Source organism: Gallinula chloropus (assembly GCF_964237585.1).
Source record: "Gallinula chloropus genome assembly, chromosome: 1".
NCBI lineage: Eukaryota > Metazoa > Chordata > Aves > Gruiformes > Rallidae > Gallinula > Gallinula chloropus.
The window spans coordinates 25,790,062-25,810,332 of NC_140085.1; the positions used below are offsets into that span (position 1 = coordinate 25,790,062).

The 20,271-nt window shown below is 43.3% G+C and overlaps 1 protein-coding gene across 1 annotated transcript in view; it reads left to right on the plus strand.

The window, feature by feature from the left end:
- Positions 1 to 14,855, plus strand: part of AKR1D1 (aldo-keto reductase family 1 member D1) — a 36,339-nt gene extending 21,484 nt beyond the window's left edge. Inside the window, exons 3-9 of the mRNA XM_084278530.1 lie at positions 600 to 716; positions 5,289 to 5,366; positions 7,628 to 7,750; positions 9,480 to 9,589; positions 10,083 to 10,248; positions 10,990 to 11,072; positions 14,692 to 14,855. Coding sequence (XP_084134656.1) covers positions 600 to 716; positions 5,289 to 5,366; positions 7,628 to 7,750; positions 9,480 to 9,589; positions 10,083 to 10,248; positions 10,990 to 11,072; positions 14,692 to 14,734 — 720 coding nt within the window. The 3' untranslated portion in view covers positions 14,735 to 14,855. The remainder of the gene's footprint in view (positions 1 to 599; positions 717 to 5,288; positions 5,367 to 7,627; positions 7,751 to 9,479; positions 9,590 to 10,082; positions 10,249 to 10,989; positions 11,073 to 14,691) is intronic.
- The last annotated feature ends 5,416 nt before the right edge of the window (positions 14,856 to 20,271 follow it).

The following is a 20,271-nucleotide window of genomic DNA, read 5'->3' on the forward strand; positions in this document are numbered from 1 at the left end:
TGTGCTTTAGTCACACCTGCCTTACAGTAACTGAACAGTAATATCTCTTTCAGTGAGGACTGTGGGGTAAATTAAAACGTCCTTAGGTCAGGCAGTCATTCAGGCTCCACTACCACAGGAGAAAACCAAAAGATTCTCCTTGTGCCGGGTGCTTGGCTGTTCAATAGCTAATTCACATGATCTGAGCTTCTGCCTTCAAACATAAAACTGACCACAGATTTCTTGTGGTAACATAATTTTCCAGTGAAAGCATATGCTTGGAAAGTTCGAAAAACCAAATGAATCTGCCTAAGTTTGTTGAGCAAGAGTTTGCAATATACTCCACTCGGAGCAACCTGTCTTGTAATAAATAAACATGTAATAGCTTTATTGGGACAGCGCTGGGCCAGGATTCCTGTCTTAACTTCTACATCTGCCTCTGGCAGAGGACAAGATCAGGCCCCTCATCTTTGTCTTGCTGTGATACAGACCACAATGTCTTTGCACTATGTATAATGGACTCTATCGGAAGGACAAAAATGTGTGTGTGTGTATGTCAGCTGGAGGATGCTCACTGTTCCTCCTGAAACCCAAAAAAGAGCCTGTGCTTGCCTCTGTAGCTGTGGAATACCTGCCACCCCCCAGAGCTGGTGCGTCCCACGCTGGAGAAAACCCTGAAGATCCTGCAGCTGGACTACGTTGACCTTTACATTATTGAGCTGCCAATGGCTTTCAAGGTAAAAAGAAAAATTGCACTAAGAAGTGCATGGTTGGCTTGAACTAAGATCTTTATCTAGCATCCTCCTTACAGCTTCCTATCCATGGTGAAAATAGCACTTTGGCCAGATCATGTCTGATACATACTGCATGCATACATTTCTGTGCACTACACGTACAGAGAGGCTTATAGGCAGTGTGTGAACAGTTACTGACAGCTGCAGCATGGGGGCTCTCCACTGGAAGGATGGGTCTCCTATGCTGAAGAATTACTGTAGCTGAAACAGTGTGTGTCTAAATCCTCTCTGAACCATGAGGAAGGAGTTGTTGAAGCAAATTGGTTAGACAGAGCAGCAAAGGGCTAGGGGCAAAGTTTGGAGGGGGAGAGGGAAAAAGCCACCAAGTTCGTTTCCTTACTCTGTGCCAAAAAACAAACAGCCTTAGTAATATTAAAACTTCTGGGCAAATCAGAGTTATGATCTCCTTACCTCCTGTGCCCCTCTCAAACAGCTTCAGTAGATCACAGTTGGACCTAAACATGGGTTGCCCATTTCTACTCTCAAACATCTAAAAAACTTTAAAGCCTGATATGCTTTCGTACTGCTGGCTCTGGGCAACTTGTAGCCAAAACCTTTGAATGCCAGGAGCTCCTAACAGAGTTGCATGCCTCCTCTGCAATGAGCTCATGCAAGTCCCCAAACTTTGTTTTCAGATCCATTTGCTCCTTGCTTTACAAATTTCCACTGCAAGTACATGATATAGAGGCAAATTTAAAAATACTGGATTTGGAAGAATAAGACTCAAAACAAATTTAAGTAGTTTTGAACTAATTAAATCCTTTTTCTTAGAGAGAGTAAGGTCAGGCAATTAGCTGGCTAACTGTTTCTGAAGGATGTTTAAACTTTAAATTGGCCTCATTTTGCAAGGAAGGTAGTTCTCTTGGTATTAAAATTGTATTTTGCAACAGACTGCAAACTGCCAGAAGCTCCAGATAGGAAGCAATTTACCAATGAAGCAGTCGCCTTAGCCCTGCAGTTCCTGTTTTCCCAAGGAAGACACATCCAATGCAGACCTGCAGAGGAATAACTGGACTCCGATATTAAAACTTGATTTATACAGTCCCACGTATAGAATCTTTGTGGGTACATTTTCAAAAATTTCCCACCACTTGCAGTTTCCTGTTTCCCTTTTCTTCTGTTTGCATTCTCCAGTAGTTCATTCTCCCACATAGTGAAGGTCATTGTCTCACAATATAAAGATATAGACAGCTGGCTTTAAAGTAACATACATCTGACTCCCTGAAGCCTGTGTCAACAATCTGAGCTGTTAAAGCAGCAGTAGTGCCGGAGATTCACTCATGTCCCCCTTGAGAGGAGAGAAAAAAGCAGTCCCTTTCTGTCTGGAAAACATACATTTTTTTCTGTGCCAAATACAAAAAGAACTCACCCACTCCCACCCCACCCCACCCACCATTTTGCAATGGTGACACGTTTCCTCTCTTTGCACCCTCTCACAAACACATTTGTCCCACCTGCAATGCTTGCCTTTGGTGAGGAGCATGCAAGTGTAACACTAACAAACTAGTCTGGAAACGTTGGTGCTTTCTTGTCTTCCCAAACGAATTCTAGAAAAACTAGTATCCCTCTGCTTGGAAGTCAGTGAAGAACTTGAGTCAAAGCTTACAGTCCCACTCAACCCAGTCAGACACATGCCCCTGCTGGCCTCAAAGATGCAAGCTCTCATGGGGGCTTTTAGGCAGAGTAAGAGGCATCTCTTTTCAGAGACCACCACTCAGAGGAGGAAAGCCCCACCATGTCAGCACTTCTGGATAGATCGAGAGTGGTTGACATCTGGGGTGACATTATTCACTGGCCTATCAATGCCAGCCCACACCTCTCTTCACCTTCCCTCACACAGATTCCCTGTTCAGGACTCTTGTCCTTCCTCTCTTTAGCCCAGCAATGGAGCTCAGCTCCTCTACCTCAACAAGGCAGATGACCAGCAGAAACAGGTTTCCTCCAGGCCACCACATGCCACAGGCTCCCTGGGGAGCTCATACTTACTGGCAGGTTTTCTAGGGGGCTCTGCTCAGATGACTGGTCCATCAGCAAGCAGGTAACTGTGCACTAAATGACCTCCAAAGGTCTCCCAACTAGATTATACTGTGATCTAGCAGGAAAGCAGGTATTTTAACTTTGAATAAGTCTCATCCAAGTGTGCAGTGATAGGTCGAGTAGATTTAGATTAGATATTTGGAAAAAGCCTTCTCTATGAGGTTGGTGAGGCACTGGAACAGGTTGTCCGGAGAACCTGTGGCTGCCCCCTCCCTAGAAATGTTCAAGGCCAGGTTGGATAGGGCTTTGGGCAACCTAGTGTAGAGGAAGGTATCCCTGTCCATGGCAGGGGTGTTGGAACTAGATGGTCCTTAAGATCGCTTCCAACCCAGGCTACTCTATGATTCTAAGTGTCTTCTTGTCATTTTAAGAGAATAGATCAAAACAGACTGATTGCCTCACTGTTTGACTTCCTATTGCCTCCTGTTTATACAATAGGCATTCACAAGTTGTTATAATCGCTCTGTTGAGAAAGCCTCCTTGCCAAAGATAATTTTGAAAGTGGTGGGATAGGCAGAGCTATTTTCCTGCATCTGTGTTGGTGAGGAAATTATTATAATAGGAGCAGAACTTTTCTTCTCAGTGGTTACCAGTGGCTGTGTTTTAAATATGCAAGTAAGTTGTGTGGTAGCTTTTGTGTGGTAGCCTCCAGACTCTGAACATGATATGTTGTGATCCCTGGATAGTGGCAGTGATTATACAGTGTTGTTCCACTTATTTTAATGGTCACATTGTAGGAAAACATCTAAGGTGTGTGGGTGTCTGCCAGAGAACTGCAAGAGAAAACAACAGCATTTGTGGGAATGATTGGCACAGTGTAGTTCATGAGAATCAAAAGCTGACAAATGTGACCAACTTCTGAAAGACCTTTTAAAAAAACCAGCAACCACCATCCTGCCACCATCAAAACACTGCTTTTCTCGTAGCACTTTATCCATCTTTATCCATCTGCAGTCAGTTCTTCCATTCAGGAACTCCCTTGCATGAAAAGGTAGCTTGGCAGAGAAAGTAGCGCCCGGACACTACTGAGCAGACAACTGTACTCCAACACTTTGTGCAGTTCCCTGGAGGCAGGAGGAAGGAAATCCACAATAGCTGGCACCTCCTACCTCAGTCAAGATAAATTCATCTTTTAGCCCTGTTCATCCTGACTTCGTTCGCTTTTTAGAATACAAGTGCTATAAATAAAGGAAAATGGGGGAGATAAATTAGCTAATGTAATTGCTGTCTATTTACTATAAAAAGTAATGTTGAACAGTAGTTAACAAATTTAAAGTGGAAAAGAGTAAAAAGTTCTTTAATTGAGACTCATTCCTTGAACTCAAAGCCCAACTACAATGCATTGAGTTTGCAATCCTTAAAGAGTCTGCTGGGATACCATGAGGTTATTTTGTAAATAGAGACAGTTTGCCTTCTAATAGAAAAATTGTACCCAAGAGCCACCTACCTCCTTCTAGTCAAGACATTTTACTTTTTTTTTTAGCAAGACAGCAACAAATGTAATAAATCATCTTTGTGGAATTCATTGAGGAAAACCATCACGTTCGGAGCAGACAGGCTTACGCCCGTAACTTAGACCCTGGCCTCTGAAATCTGAGGCTATGTTTTCCTTAGGCTCACTTTTCCCATGAAATGTCTTGAATTTGAACTTCCTGACTGAATTGGGAGGCGCCGGTTACTGATCATATTAGTCACAGCTGCATGTTCCCAAGGAGTTACCATGTCAACATCTTGTACCCAGACCTTTGAAATGTGGCAGTTTGCAGTCAGATCAAGTGTCAAACAACACTGCAGGGGTTTTATGAAAAAAAGCAAAATTGCAATCAGACAAAAGGGAGGTCTTAATGCACTGCCTGCAAGAGCAGCAAAATGGCCAGCAAATAAGAGAAAGCTGTGCTTATGAAATATCAGCTCGTAACTCATCTCTGAAGTCTTGTTTATGTGGCACAGAGATAGGGAGAAAATGTTTCTAGTGCCCAAAGAAAGGTGGATAAAGCATGCAAGAGTTCACAGCCTGTGATTAGGCACGTAGCCCTTTACTACTACTAAATAGCTTTTGGAAATGTTCCCTTCAACTGTTTGGCTCTGGACTGAGCAGGTACTCTTCCCAGGTACCTAAGACACAAGCAGGATCAGGGTAAGGGCTGGGAAGAGAGGAAAGAAGAAGTGGAAAAATATACAGGTTGGTACTCTAACCCAGCCCTTTGGAAGGAGGTCAAATGTTTATCGAACGACACAGCCATCTGGGAACTCCTGAGTGTGCACTCACATAACAGTTCAGAAAGTGTATCCAAGGATGATCTAGCAGTGGAGGATGTGGTAAGCGCAGCTTGAATGACTGGTTGAACTTAGGGTGTTTCAGAAAGCTTTTGAATTTTTTTGTTTGTTTGTTTGCTGGTAGAAACAGAGTCTGTGGAAAAATCTTTGCTCTGAGTGAAAATTTTCTTTAAAGGACGAATGTGTGGTTTTACTTTTCAGCCTGGAGATGTGATCTACCCAAAAGATGAAAATGGAAAATTCATCTACCATGAGACAGATTTATGTGCCACTTGGGAGGTAAGCAAACACAACATCCATCCATATACACTTTAAAAAACACAGATCCTCATTCTCAATTTTACTTGTGTCCCTCATAAACAGAGCTGAGGCAAATGGATCAAATTCTACTAGCTCCATGGATGTTACTTCTGTCTTTAGAGGTGTTGCATCTTGCCATCACTTTTTTTTTTTTTTATAACAAAATTAAACATTGTTGAAAAATCTGACATCCACATTCTGTCATTCAGAGATCGCATTCTACATTTCCCTGTTGAGGTATCTGTAGAATTTTACCAGTCTCTCCTCTCTGTCAGATCTTTGTAGCAGGAGAAGGTTGGAGCCTTAAGTGAGTGGTCCCTCTTCAAGCGAAGGAAGCTTTTTACCTTCAAGCTAAAACAGAATTTGTCCTAATGCTTTGTTTTAAGAAAAAAAAAAAAGAAAAAAAAACCCTAAAAACAAACAACATCCCCCAAAAAAGCAACACACAAAACACACACACAAAAAAAATCAACTCTTCCCCCCCTGCAAGCCCCTTGAAATCAGAGCAAGTTCACTCACTTCTAAATTTAATTATCTAACGAGAACACAATGTTTTTCTGCTAAGAAAACTTGGAGGGAAGGAGCATTTGCCTGAAAGTTGGCATCCTAAATTTGTTTGTGATGAACTTTAGTCCTATAGCCAGTTGTCTCCTTAAGCTTATTGCCACTTGGCTTCAGGATCTTGGGTGAGGCAGAAAGGCAGATCAGCAATCTCTTCATATTCCTGTCTTTTGAAGCCTTAGACACACTTTAATTCATGGCCAAAGCTGGTCAGCTCTCCTTCTGCACTATGTCTGCTACAAAAGCACCACTTATTCAGCCCAGATCACACCAAGAGAGGTAAAATAGGCTACTACACACTCCAGCATGCACTGTCCAGAGCTGGATAGTTGTGTGCCAGTTTAGCTCTACTCGACATGCAGCAGATAAGGATGAAGAATGAGTGAAACTCTGAATGAAAGGTCAGAGTGGGAGAGAGCCCGGGTCAGACTTGGACTTTCCTCTGGCAGCTGAGCCATCCAGGCTGTGTCTCAGGGGAAATGGGGAACTTCGAGGTTAGCTGTTTATGTTACCCTGTCTTTGGCTGATGCAGTTTATTCCTCTCTCTCACAGGCTTGTTGCTCAAATGTTAAAAACAACATCTGTCTGAACACCACACATTTCTGTCTTCAAGCTGGTGCTTATTAAACAGGATATGTTGTAGCAGGTCACCCTCTGCAGCTAATAAGCCAAGAGACAGAATAGGTGGTGCTGAGTGCCTGCAAATAATAGCATCAATCTAAGTAAAACTGGCTAAACACAATCCAGATAATTTCACTCCCTCAGTATGGTGCTAGCAGGCAAAAATGGCTCCAGATGACTCTATTTGCTGACATGTCACTGAGTGATACAAAGCATATGAGGCCAACTAGAGGTCATCAAATACATGGTGCCTCTTACCTCCCGGCTTTCAGCTCCTGTGAGACAGAAAGGAATAACAAAACCGGTGGGAGGCGCATCCAGTTCCACAGCGGTGTCTGCTCTGCCTCAAACAGTCACTGAATCATTCCCGTGCAATTTCTGGAAGCAAAGGGGGAAGACTTGAGGAAAGGACCCTCTTTCCTCTTAACAACCCAGCGATTTCAGCTAACAATGACCAGGGCATGTATTCATATCCAGTGGTCATAGGGTCTTCTTGGCTATTAGAATTTGTCTGAAGCACAGAGTATCTGGAATTCCTCTGTCCTTTTTCTTTTTCTTTGTACCGTACTGAGATTTCCTGTGCTAGTTTTGTGATGTGTCTTGCCAGATATTTGAGGGATTTCATAGGACAGAGGCTTCATATGAAAAGGTGTCATACAGTCAAACAGAACAAAATTACTTAAATGAGTAATCTGTTTTGTTCACTCTCCTTTTTTCAGCTTCAAGGCAGTCCTAAAACAGCATAAAGTCAGCAGAACTTTTTGAAAGCAGATGTCTAGCACTTAAGTATCTGTATCTCTGATTAATCTTTCTGCTCTTCAGACAAACTCTACCCTCACAGGAGGTATAAAACACTAGGGTTTGGTCTGGAAAGTGGGAATGGAGTTTAGAATAGGGGGACGGCACCAGCCCTCATACTAGCAGGGCTGTTAGTTCTGCTGCAGCAAAGGTTTTTCTGCAGTCTCAAGAATGGACTATTTTCCACCTATCTCTAAAACACATGTTCCGAGGAACCAAGCCAACATGTGGGACTTCACCAGTCTTTGTTTTCTTTGCAGGCTATGGAAGCATGTAAAGATGCAGGCTTGGCAAAGTCTATTGGAGTATCCAATTTCAACCGCAGGCAGCTGGAGATGATCCTGAACAAGCCAGGACTTAAGTACAAACCTGTCAGCAACCAGGTACGACTGCAAGCTGAGGGCAGTGCCTGCTGTGGTGCCACTGCCCTGTAGGGAACACAGAGGCAACATGTGGCCCAAGCTGTGACATGCAGAAAGGTGATGTACACTTTGCCACAGTCACTGCCCTCCATACTGTCACACTTCCATTTCTAGCTTGAAAATATTACTCATCCTATCTAGGCTAAAGATAAATATTTGAAGGTGCTGGAGCAATCGTTTTCCTCAGTTCCTGCTCCAGGGCTATAAAACTGGTGCCTCTGTGCCAAGTTCCATAACAAGGTTGAATGCTGAGTCAATGCAGATATTAAATCTTTGCCATGTACCTTATTTGAAGTCCAAAAAGTTTCCAAGACAAACTATTCAGAGCTAACCAGTCCTCAATGAAGCCATGTCTACCTCAGCTGACACCAAAACAACCCTAAGTGTCAGGGATCCTGAGTCACTCTAAGCTTCCCAGGCTTAAAATCCACTGCAAGCAACTCCCTAATTTCCTGTACATGTTCTCTTGTGCCGCACCTATAAGACATGAGTAAGAGTTAGAGAAAAAAATAAATTAAAGAGCTTACCCCCATTAAGTGATCAACCTGAGCTGAACAAGCCCATGAAGGTGATAGGCACATATGAGTTAAATTACAGTAGCAGGACTAGGAGAAGGTGATAAGTAGCAGTGACCTATCTGGATGCCCAGTACCTTTGGCTCTGGCATTTGGCAGCTCACTGCATTTCCTAGAAATCACTGGGAAGCTCTTCTGATTCAGCTGGCAGAAATGAATATCCACATTGACAGTATCAATGGCCAGAAACCAACTGGGACCAACTTCCCACCCTCAGTGCTTGGCCTGGAGGGCTGGGGTTGGCATGGGGCAGTGCAGGGGGGGGGGTGGCTATAGCCTTCATTGCTGTCTTGGGCCTGAAGGGAAAGGGAGCCTGGGAGAGGAGGAAATTCCAGCACCCTTCACTGCTTGCCCAGGGGGTGCAAAGTGCAATTGCTATTTCTTGCATGCCCCTAAGGCTGCACCAAGCATCACCGCTGCTTCCTAAGGTTGAGGAAAACCAGGGAAAAGATTAAGCCCAGCTTAGGGCAGCTAGCCAGAAAGCATAGATATGCCAGCTAGCTTCAGACTGCCTGCAAACAGTGGTTGCTCTGTCACCTTGTAGACATCCGTTTCCCAGAGACTGAGAACGTAGCCAGAAAATCCCTGCTTGCAAAGGAATGATGCACAGCATTTGCAGTGTGGAAGGGCAGAACCTGTAACAGGGTCATAACCATTGTGAAAATGTCTCACCTTTTACATATCCCCCCTTACCTTTTTTTCTGGGACAGATAAAATGACGTCAGATTAGTCACCCTGAATGCAAAAGGTGAAGAAATGAAGATCTCACCCATATGAGCCTACTTCTCTAGTGAACTTTCCTCAACTCCATCCCCCTACTTATTGTCCCCTTTCTACTGGATCAATAACAATTCCCTGCAGCCAAATTATTATCACAGCTATTGATGTGCTGTCCACAAGAAAAAAAAAAAAAAAAAACCAAAAACCCAAAATGAAACAAACAATCTCCCCCCAACCCATCACACAGTAATGTACAATTAGAACAAGTTTCCACATTCCTTAACGTGTATCCTTTCCTGAAAGCATCATCTGATGTGTAGCTCTCACAGATATCAGGATACCATCTGCTTCTGCATCTGGTCCTGTTGATTAATTATTCTATGTTACTCTTGTAGGTTGAATGCCACCCCTACTTCACCCAACCCAAACTCCTAGAATTTTGCAAACAACATGACATTGTTATTGTTGGATACAGCCCATTGGGAACCTCAAGGGATGAAACATGGTAAGTTTCCATGTTACTTTCTGATAGCAGGGCCACTGTCCAGGAAAAAGAATAATACTTTTCCATTGCTGTGTCTCTGTGCCCCAAAATGCCTTGTCCCCATTTTGCAGGCTGTTTTTGATCTTTGGATCTTCAGTGTCTAAATATTACTGTTGTGAATGTAAACTTGCAACACTCCTGCTTCATGCTGTCATCAAAAAGTGCCAGGTGTCTGTGTAGGAGGTCACCTTAGGTCTCCTCTAACAGCAAGTGCCAGGTGTCTGTAACTGGAAATGTTAAGGTTTGGATGAGGCAATAGAAACTTAGACAATGTTAGGACATCTCATAGGAAGTTGCCTTTGACAGACCACCACCCTAAATTCCAAATCTTCTCTTCCATCTTTCACATTACTTGTCAAAAAGGTGTAGTGTTCTGTCCACAAACAAGTAGATGCCTTTATGCTTTGATGTTAAAAAGAATCTTTTTGTTTCCTTTTTTCCAATTTTCTTCCAGGGTAAATGTGTCTTCCCCTCCTCTACTGAAGGACCCTGTGCTGAATGCCATTGGCAAAAAGTACAACAAGACAGCTGCACAGGTTGCTTTGCGTTTCAGCATCCAGCGAGGAGTGGTGGTCATCCCAAAAAGCTTCAATCCACAACGCATCAGAGAGAATTTCCAGGTAAATTCATACCCCGGTGGTGCATGGATGAACTCACTTACTCTGGCTTAGCCCCTATAGCAGGCGATTTTCCCATTTCTTTCTGTGGCAATAAAGCTTGACCAATGTCAAGCTTTGCCACATTTGGCACTGTTTGTCCCCATCACTTAATGATACTATGGTATGACAGTATCAGAGCAGAGTAGAGAGACAATTCTGGTGCCTTTTAACCCTGTGAAGTAGCTGAAGTTCCAGATGGTGGTGTATCTCAGGGCACCAGTTGCTGCAGTGAGCAGAACAAGCAAGATGGGGTAATTTGGTAGGTCAGCAGACCATGGTTACTGGCTGTAGACGTTGGGGAATGACTGACTTGCTCTGCCCATTTTTCAAGTATGGGGCAGCTTTGTTAAGGAAGGTTTGTTGCATGCAGGTGTGCCAGAAAAGCTCATAACCGCACCACCAAAAAGCACCTGGCTCCACCCTTGCAGCCCTCAGTACCCACACTGCTCCCTGCTTTTTCCCTCCCAATGTATTGCTTCCGAAGCTGGTGACCCAGTAGGTGCCAGACTACCTTTCTCTTCTTGCAAGAGAGTGTGTGCAAATGTGACCGGACATACTAATGTCTTCAGGACTTGCAAGTATGGATTTGTGGGGGAAAAAAGCAGTGGAGAGGAGGGGAGATCAGACTTCTGAAATCTGGAACACACGAATGTTAATTTTGTCAAGAAATGCTAACTTATTCCTAACATCTCCTTCCATCAGATCTTTGACTTCTCCCTCACTGAGAAAGAGATGAAAGAAATTGAAGCCCTGAACAAAAATGTTCGTTATGTGGAACTGTTAATGTAAGTCCAGTAGGAATCCTAGATCCTCACAGAAAATTCCTGTCTTTTCAGAGGTTTTAAAAAAAAAATCAATTCCTTGTAATATTAATTTTATATCATTTTAAGGTAAGGCTTAAATATGGGAAGCCTTTAATGCAGCTTCAATATGCTCTTGGATCCACTGCAAAAATAAGCATGCAATACTTGCTTACAGCTCAGATGCCAAAAGCACACCCAGTAGAAAGGAACTATCCAGCTATTCCATTGCCTTAAATACTTTCTGCTATACATTACAGTGATGGTCTTGGCCACTCACAAGGCATAGCATTGACCCTGTCTAGCAGTGTGGATATTGGAGCTAAAATTCAAATAGAAGCACTTGCCTTTTCCCTCCTTCCCACCTTCACTTCCAGTCCTCAGCAAGCCACTTTCCTGCTCTAGTACAATGGATTATGGATTGTAAACTTAGTGTTTCCAGAGGCAGCTTATCCTAAATTGCCATGTAGAAGGCTAAGAATTAACAGTGCTGTTACCATGAAACTGCAGGGCTAATTTTGGGAGAGCTCTGCTCCTTCTCACTTAATATTTTGGTCAGAACATCAAAATTTGCCTACCCAGCTTCCTCAGAAGAGGTGATACATCTTAACGACTGCAAGTGGTCAGAACTTTGTTTTGGCCTTTCTTCTAATACCACCACCTTCAGCAGTCTCTCTCTCTCTCCTGCTGTCATGCTGAGTTGTACCTTCTTATATGGAAAGCAGAAAACTATGCAGCTTGTTTGACTGCTAGACCAATTATCTTTTCTGAGAACTAAGAAGGCTTGATCGCTTGCTGCTTGTCATCTAAAGCTTACCACCTAATGTTTTGGTTCACCCAAAAGCTGCACTACCCCAGAAGGCTCGGACTGAACATCTCCCCTTCCAGAGAACAAGGCCATTCGTTGTTCCTTCTGCTCCACAGCATCTACAGTTTATGACTAAACTTTCCCCTCTTCAAGGCACTTAATGTGTAGTAAAAAGCTAGAGATAAATTTCCATGCTTTTCTCTTGTTACCTTAGATTACCTGTGTCTTGCCGAGCTGTAGTGTGCTCACGCACTAAAAATAAGGAAAAGCGGGATAGCAACATCAAGAGAACTCTAAAACATTGATTATTGCTCAAAAGATGGAGGAAATGTCTCAAAGGAACAAATAAACCACTTACTGTGCTGCATAAACATGATAGGAAATATGAACTAAGTTAAAAACATTGTAATGGAGTTATTTTTTCACATTTAAGATCAGCTGGGTGTTCTAAGGCTTTAGTTTCTTAACACTTAAAGACTCCTCCATTAGCAGCATTTAGCCCCAGAAGGCTTCTCACAAGTGGCCTAGCAGACCTTTATGCATGCTTTGACATTTGAAATTGTTTGGGTTTTTGTGGCTAAGTTAAGCTCTAACATTATTTAAACTTTTAGTGAGTATACACACTAAGTGTAACCTTGGTACAAATGTAAGAGCCTTTTCCAGAAGCGAAGTTAAAGGATACAAATACCCACAGGAGAAAAACTTTCTAACCCACCAATCCAAAAACTATTAAACTAAATGCTTTGCTTTATTAGACTAAATTTGGTCACAGGAGGCCACTGAGAAGGAAAACAGGATGCATAGGATGGACTTTGCCAGCTCTATTTTTCACAGAGTGCCATGTTTGGGGAAAATGAGTAAATACAGTCTGACCTCAACTGTGAAAAATGCCTTCTCAGAAAAGTGATGTTGCCATGGAAGGAGCAGCTAAACATATATCTGCCTACGATGTGTTCTCACACTGAAGTGTCTGGAATTGACACTGCAACAGATGAGTTACCAGCCTAAAGAGATTTCTTATTTCATCCAGTAATATGTATCTGAAAAAGTCAAACCATCACACAGAAAGATTTCTGGTTAGTCAACTTTGTGAGAACCTTTGACTGCTGTGATGCAAATGCCAGCAGGAATGGAAAAATCCAACTTTCCTCTGGCTCTTCCACTTATGAGCTACCATAGGTACCTTATGAAATCTGTTGTTCTAATGGTGTGAGTAAGCCCATATGAACAGACTATTGTAATCAGTGGAATGAGTTAGCAAATTAAGCACCGAAGAGAAAAAGAAGGGTTTGCAAAAATACGAGTACTCCAGGAAATCTCAGTTTAAAGTGGTTTCTTTTCCCTTCTGAGAAACCTAGAACTATTGTGCTGGGCAAGCTTTACATTAACCTGTCTGCTTGATTTATCTCATGCTCCCAGTCTGCGCTGTGGGTATTCTTCCTTACCAGTTATTCCAAGCTACATTGATTCCTCCGAGTGAATCATTTCCACTCAAAGGACTCAGACCTTTGAACATGTGAGATCTGATTAGCCAGCATGCTCCATAGATGGACAGTCAAGATTATGACACTGACAACTCAGACATTGTCAAATTATACTGAAATTAAACAAGCCAAGTGTTGTGGCTTGTTTTTTTTGAACTAACTCAATCTGTTAATGTGTAAACACTTCAGCTTGGCTGAATATTGGAATGAAATGTTTTGACACAACCAATTCAAAATGTTTGATGCCTTCCAGTTAGTTAACTTCAATATTGTGAAATGTATCCTTCCTAAACTGGAAGGATTTACAGCTGGGATAGATGCCAGTATTTGTTGTGCTCTGCTGTAAGGAACGGCAGCCAGCTACCATGGTGCACCTGAGAAGATTCTTCAGAAATTTTTGATTTTGCTAGTGGAAAGTGTTTGTCAAGCCAAGGCTTGTGGTTTAGCATCATCTTCTCAAACAAACAAGAAAACCTACAACAAAACCCAACTACCTCTCACTTAAGTCTGCCAATAATGGGCAGCGTTTTCTTTTTACTGCAGTTGATGCTGGGAATTTCCTCTTTGCCTTTTGTAATGATCTTGGATCATGCATCTTCCCTGATGATAGTTTTTAAAATGAAGCCTGAAGTGTCTCTACCTGTGTGCTGCTATGAACATCCCTTTCTCCCCTGAACTGCGTCACCCCAAAACTTCTCTGTAAATTCTCTGTCACTGGTGCTATTAACTGGAAGAGCATCTACATTTAGGCTGAGCTAAAAGACAGCCAGACCTAGTTTGCATTTGGCAGCCACATTGAGAAAGCAACATGCCAGACCCAGACCTATTCAGGCCAGCTTTAAGGGCATAAGATAAAGTAGTACAGTCTGGTGTCTCCACCTCTGTCAAATATAGCCTTTATTTCTGAGGGTCTTTCTAGACATCTGAGCAAAGTTTTCCCCCTCCACAATGCACACATAGTGAAGCCATCTCCTTTCCCTATAACACTTCTCTCTATATCTGTAGGTTTAACTCTGGTTAATCAAATAGCTGACATCCATCTCTTGCTGGTGGTTTGTTGGGTTTTTTTAGAGTATACAGTCTGCAGGCCTGAAAAGTGATCCTTTCCTTAAATGCACAGATTTGCTTCCAACTCTGCAGGGAAGCTTATTCAGAGCATACGGCTTCTGAATAAGCAAAAGAATCTTCCATGAAGGCCACCTATATATTGCAAGGAAGAGAAGAGGTGTGATAGGCATAGTATAACTGCATCAGTGATGCGATATCCTGCTTCACCTGAGACACTCACTTTTTCAATCTCATCTATCCACAGGTGGCGTGATCATCCAGAGTATCCCTTCAGTGATGAATACTGAAAACAAGGTGTGTCCAGGAGGACTCCTAACTCAGTGACAGTAGGCTTCACTGAGAAAGACACGTTTGGTGCTTTGACTTCACGGGAGACTGTTCAAATCAGCATTAAAAACGTAACATTTACTTCCTCTTGTCTTGTCAGTATCTCATTTCTAAATCCATTTAACCCATTGAATCTCTGGTTTTGGCTAAGGGGGCTTTAACTCTGAGCACTGAAGCTTCAAAACTGACAGCTGGTAAAATTGAAGATTTCTCTTGAAAATGGGCTCACTAGTTCAAGCCAAATCATTTCCACTCGATGACACACTCTTCACTAAATTTGAAACAAGTTCTGCTTCAGTAGATATGAAGCAGTATCCTTTTGTTTCACAGCTCAAGTGAGAGAAAGTTAGGAGTAGAGAACTAACTGGGTTTGAGATATCCACATGCACATATATATAATGATATATAGATAGATAGGTATAGATATATTCACTGTGTCATGCAGTGAAGCCTGTTTCTCACTGACCAGAGTATTCTTCAGCTACATAGAAGAGCTGTATGCCATAGGCACACCCCAGCTGGTTCCCCATACTGGTTAAAGCCCTAAAGCATTATAAGCATGTTCATAACCTCCACACCTCAGCAGAGGCCCGCAGTGAAACACAGGAGAGTCTACAGCTATTACACCTATACTTGCTGCTATACAGGGATGGCATTGCATAGTGTTGCGTATGCAACCTGGAGCTAGCACTAGTGAGAGTCTCATCTTGTGAGATTAAAAATCCCTTAAACTTCTTTCCTGCTCTGCAAATTGGTTCACCCAAGAAAACTTCTGTTTACTTTAAAAATCTTACAACGTTCTGTATGAAGTTCAGACCAAGACAACACTGCATTAGGAAGATAAGTTTTAAAGGAGGAGAAAGCTGTGTTTTGTTAAATATCACTTTCCACCATGCTTTGAGACAGGAGAGCAATGGCAGGTCCAAGAAAGGCATAGAAATCAGGCAGAAGGAACTGGACTGAAACCTGGACATTTCCTTCAGTCTGTCCTCACCTCTCTGAAACATGGGGACAGAAGCATGGACACCAGAATGAGGAAGACTATCTCCTTCGTTATGAAATTCTTTACAGGGGACTTACTTGCTCAGCACATTTTGCAGCCTATAGATGTGCCAGCTATACTCACATCTGTACACGGCTACTTTGCCTCCCTCCAATCCCCAAGCACCTCAATTTCCTGCCACAGAGGTGGTACACTAGGGTGGCATTGGGGAAGAAGCTAAACCATACAGAGAAAGTACTCCATGTACTAAAAATGTGCATACTGCCATTGGAAAATGGGTCATACATAGTCTCCACTCTACAGCATCTGCTTTTATTTATTACCATTGATATTCATTATCCCCAAAGTGACTGGAACACTGGAAAAACAGAGTGTATGGTTTATGGGGACACTTTGTTGGGTTAGGTGTGGTCCTCAGAGCTGAGGTAGGGAAGTACAGAGGTGACCATTTCACAGGAAGAACAGGCAAGGCCCCTGAACAGGTCTGGTGCCTATGCAGCCCTGGATGAGCTCAGTAGGCACTACTAAAGAAGCCCCTTCATGGGGACAACAGAGTGGCCTTCACACAGTGTTTACAAAGCCATTTATAAAGCTCTGCCAACAAAAGAGATTTTTTTACTTGCCTGAGGTTACCCAAGGACAATTCTCATTTTATTCTATTACCCACTCAGACCAGAGGGGGAAGGAAATAAAAAGGGCAGAGGAGGTACTGCTGAGGAGGAGGACAGCATATTAGAGGTTTGCTGGTATAGATCTAAAGGCCAATCCCAAGGTCAGGTGGAGCTCTGCTCCCAGGGGTGGTCAGAACCACCGTCACAGCCCTGCTTCACCCCTTTGCAATCAGCTGAGGGCCTGGCCAAAGACCTGAACAAAATCCAAGTCTAAATAAAAGTGCCAGAGAGGAGCACAGTTACGACCATACCCAACGTGTTATTCTGGTTGCTTCATAAGTAGAAGCCTTAAATAGAGCGGTCGGGGCTCAGCTGCTTAACAGTAGCACTGTACAAATTTTCACACTGTAACTTGACCAGGTGCAGGTCTCTGGCCATGGCCAACATTCAGACCGGGTTTGGCAAAGCCCTTGTTTTCCACACTGCAAATGTCAACTAATGTTCAGTTTAAGTGCTCACACCACCCTATTCAGAGCTATCGGCTCCTTCCAGACACGCCCTCTCCAGAAGTTAGGCAGTTCCCGAGGTTCTAATAAATCAGAGTTCCTCCGGTTTACCTTGTACATGTGAGTAAGGAAGATGACATGCTGAAGTTTCTCTAACAGGAAATACCCTAAAACCAAGTCTTCAATCTGTACTGAGTTAACAGATGGTGAGAGTTCCTCCAGCCCAAGTCATGCCAACAAATTCCTTTTTTTCCTCCCTTTTAATTTTAATAGAATCCTCCTCCTCCTTTGCATTGCCTCATTTAAATCTGATGAAAAAAATTCAGCCTCTTCCCAGGGGCGAATGCTCCCATGCTCGTTTCCATCGGTTATGAAACTGCTACTGACGTCTAGCCTAGTTTTTCCCTTGCTTTGCTCAGTTTCAGACCATTGCTCCCCATTGTTCTCCATCTTGCCCTACAAAAAAAAATGGTTTAGAGGAGGGAAAATAAACAGGGCTGCAGATGGGGGCTTGGGAAACACAGTTCACCGCCAGCTGCACAAAGAGACAGAGAAAACACAAACCCTGGCCCCACATACAATTGCTCACATCTAGCAAATTTCAGAGGCTTATTGAACTTGCTGCCTGGTGTGAAACACGTCTCTTGGAAGCACTGCACACAGCCCTGCTCCAACTGGAAGGGTCAGGCACGGACAGAGGGGGCTCCAGCACCTCCTGCTCCAATTGCAATTGCACATGACAAGAACAGACCCAAATATGCATCAGGAAAACTTACTCCCTTTTACCTTAACTTACCCAAGTAGTTTGTGATACTTCCTGTAGCTACAAAGTGAAATGAAATCCAGACCAAAGAAGTTTGCTTCAACTATGCACGTGCCACTTTATGATAAAGAGAAATTTAGTTTAGGATTCTTTTTGCAGGTGAAGAGCTGCTCTGGTCCAGCCAGCAGAAAACCAGATGATACAGCAACCAGTTGTCACAGCTGTGCATTCAAGCATGGGCTTACCTGGCTGTTGGGGGAAGAGGCATTCCCTGTTGTCCCACGAGCTCAGGGCAGAGCACGGGGCTTCGCAGCAGCTGGATCCTTCCTTGGACATATGTCTGCTCCTGTTCAACAGGTGAAGCAACAGGGAAGCACTGTTGAACAGATACCATCTGACATGCCACCATTACCCTCACCCTGCACTACATGGCTAGCTCAATTTTTTTCCTCACAGGGAGAAAGAGATTCTTCCATTTTAGAAGGGACACAGATTAAATTTTTCCTGCTGCCATGCAAGTGCCTGCAAGAGGAATAGGAAAAAAAAGAGGCAAAGTGGGGTGTGCCCTGTGTACCTTTTACAGCCTTACATTATACAGAATCACAGAATGCGTTAGGCTGGAAGGGACCTCTAAAGGCCATCTAGTCCAACCCCCCTGCAGTGAGCAGGGACACCTTTAACTAGATTGGATTGCTCAGAGCTTCATCAAGCCTGACCTGGAATGTGTCCAGGGATGGGGCCTACACCACCTCTCTGGGCAGCCTGTTCCAGTGTCTCACCACCCGCATAGTAAAGAACTTAAAGAATGTCCTTCGGGTTTATATTGCACTTTTTTGCACCACAAAGCTATCAAGAGGTTTTACAACATTGTATTAATGTGTCCTGTGGAGGAAAGGGTGAGTGGCCATACAAGCCCTCAGCCAGAATTAGGATATAGTTTTGGGCAGACAGAACTGGACATGGGGGAAGGGAAGGCGGCATCTCCCAGTTTCTATCCCCTGCCTGCCATTGAGGCTGAGATCATGGAACCATAGAATCACAGAATCATAGGGGTTGGAAAGGACCTCGAGAGATCATCGGGTCCAACCCCCCTGACAAAGCAGCTCCCTAGGACATATCACTCAGATAGGTGTCCAGGCGGGTCTTGAATATCTCCAGAGATGGAGACTCCACCACCTCCCTGGGCAGCCTGTCCCAGGGCTCTGTCACCCTCACTGTGAAAAAGTTCTTCTGCATGTTGGTGCGGAACTTCCTGTGCTGCAACTTGCAGCCATTGCCCCTTGTCCTGTCTCCACAGACCACTGAAAAGGGGCTGGCTGATTCCCCCTGCATCCCCTGCTTAAGATAATTATAGACTTTTATTAGGTCCCCCCCTAGTCTTCTCTTCTCAAGGCTGAACAGTCCCAACTTACTCAGCCTTTCCTCATAAGGGAGATGCCACAGAGCTGGGTGTTCTGAAGTAAAACCAAGATCTCTCCTCTTGGCCAAAGTCTAACAATAACCAGGGACAGAAAGGGAGTTTTGCAAACAGTAGGAGAGAATCGGAAGCCACAAGAGGCAAAGTGTTTGGTCACATAGATCATGGTCCTTGCCTGATGAGGCTTACTTGCTTTGTTCCTTTCTTAAATCCAAACAAACCCCAAAAGCTGTTCGCCTCCAAACTGGCAAGTTATATAACCAGTACCATATCCTTGGGACATGCAAAAGAATTCAACAGCAGAGAGGTTGCTATTTCCCTTAACTAATTAAGATCACCTCATAACTGCACTCAGAATGGATTCATCAATCTAGTACATGAATCATTTAAATGTGGAACCAAAGCCAGTGTTGTAGGGACTCTTAGAGGAAAAGAAATCATATGCCCAGAGCCTGTAAAGCATCTCTCAGATCTCTGCAGCAACCAGAGAGGACAAACTCAGACCTTTCACATTCTGTAAGTCAGATTTGTAAATTTAAGATGAGATATCATCTTCCTCACTGTGAGTAGAACCAAAATCCACCAAACTGAAATGCTTTGAAACAAATTGGTTTGATATTTGCAAGAGAATTCCCTTATTTTCTGAAGGAGATTAAAGGTTGGAGCTGCTGTTTCTAGACATATTTTGCCCAGCTCTCAATGCGAAACAACTCACATATCTAGAGGAAAGCACTGAGGTGAAGAAGAAAGTCCATAAGAGAGTGACATGTTAAAGTGAGATTCAACAGACTTATTTCACTTGTGACCTAAACTGCAAACACATTTGTCCTTGAGGGCGGGGTAATCAGCACACAGTTGGGTACCAGGGCAGTTTTTATACTAAATGATTCTCAGCAGTCCCATATTTCATCTCTTCCCAACATCCTACTGCCCTGGAGCAAAACCCCTGGCTTATAACAGAGGGCTTTGAGAGTGTGAAAAACAAAAAAGTTAATTTTAATTTTTCAGTGCCAGACGGACTCCTCAGGGAACCTTAACTCAACAACACATTGCAAATAAAATGCAAAGCAGAAACAAATGGAAAAAGAGGAGGGAGAGAAGGAGCTGGAAAGAAAGACAAAGCATGTGTGTAAACACATGCACATAGAAGGGCACCACTCAATGAAGCCACTCAGTTGTTGCTCTGTGGACTGCAAA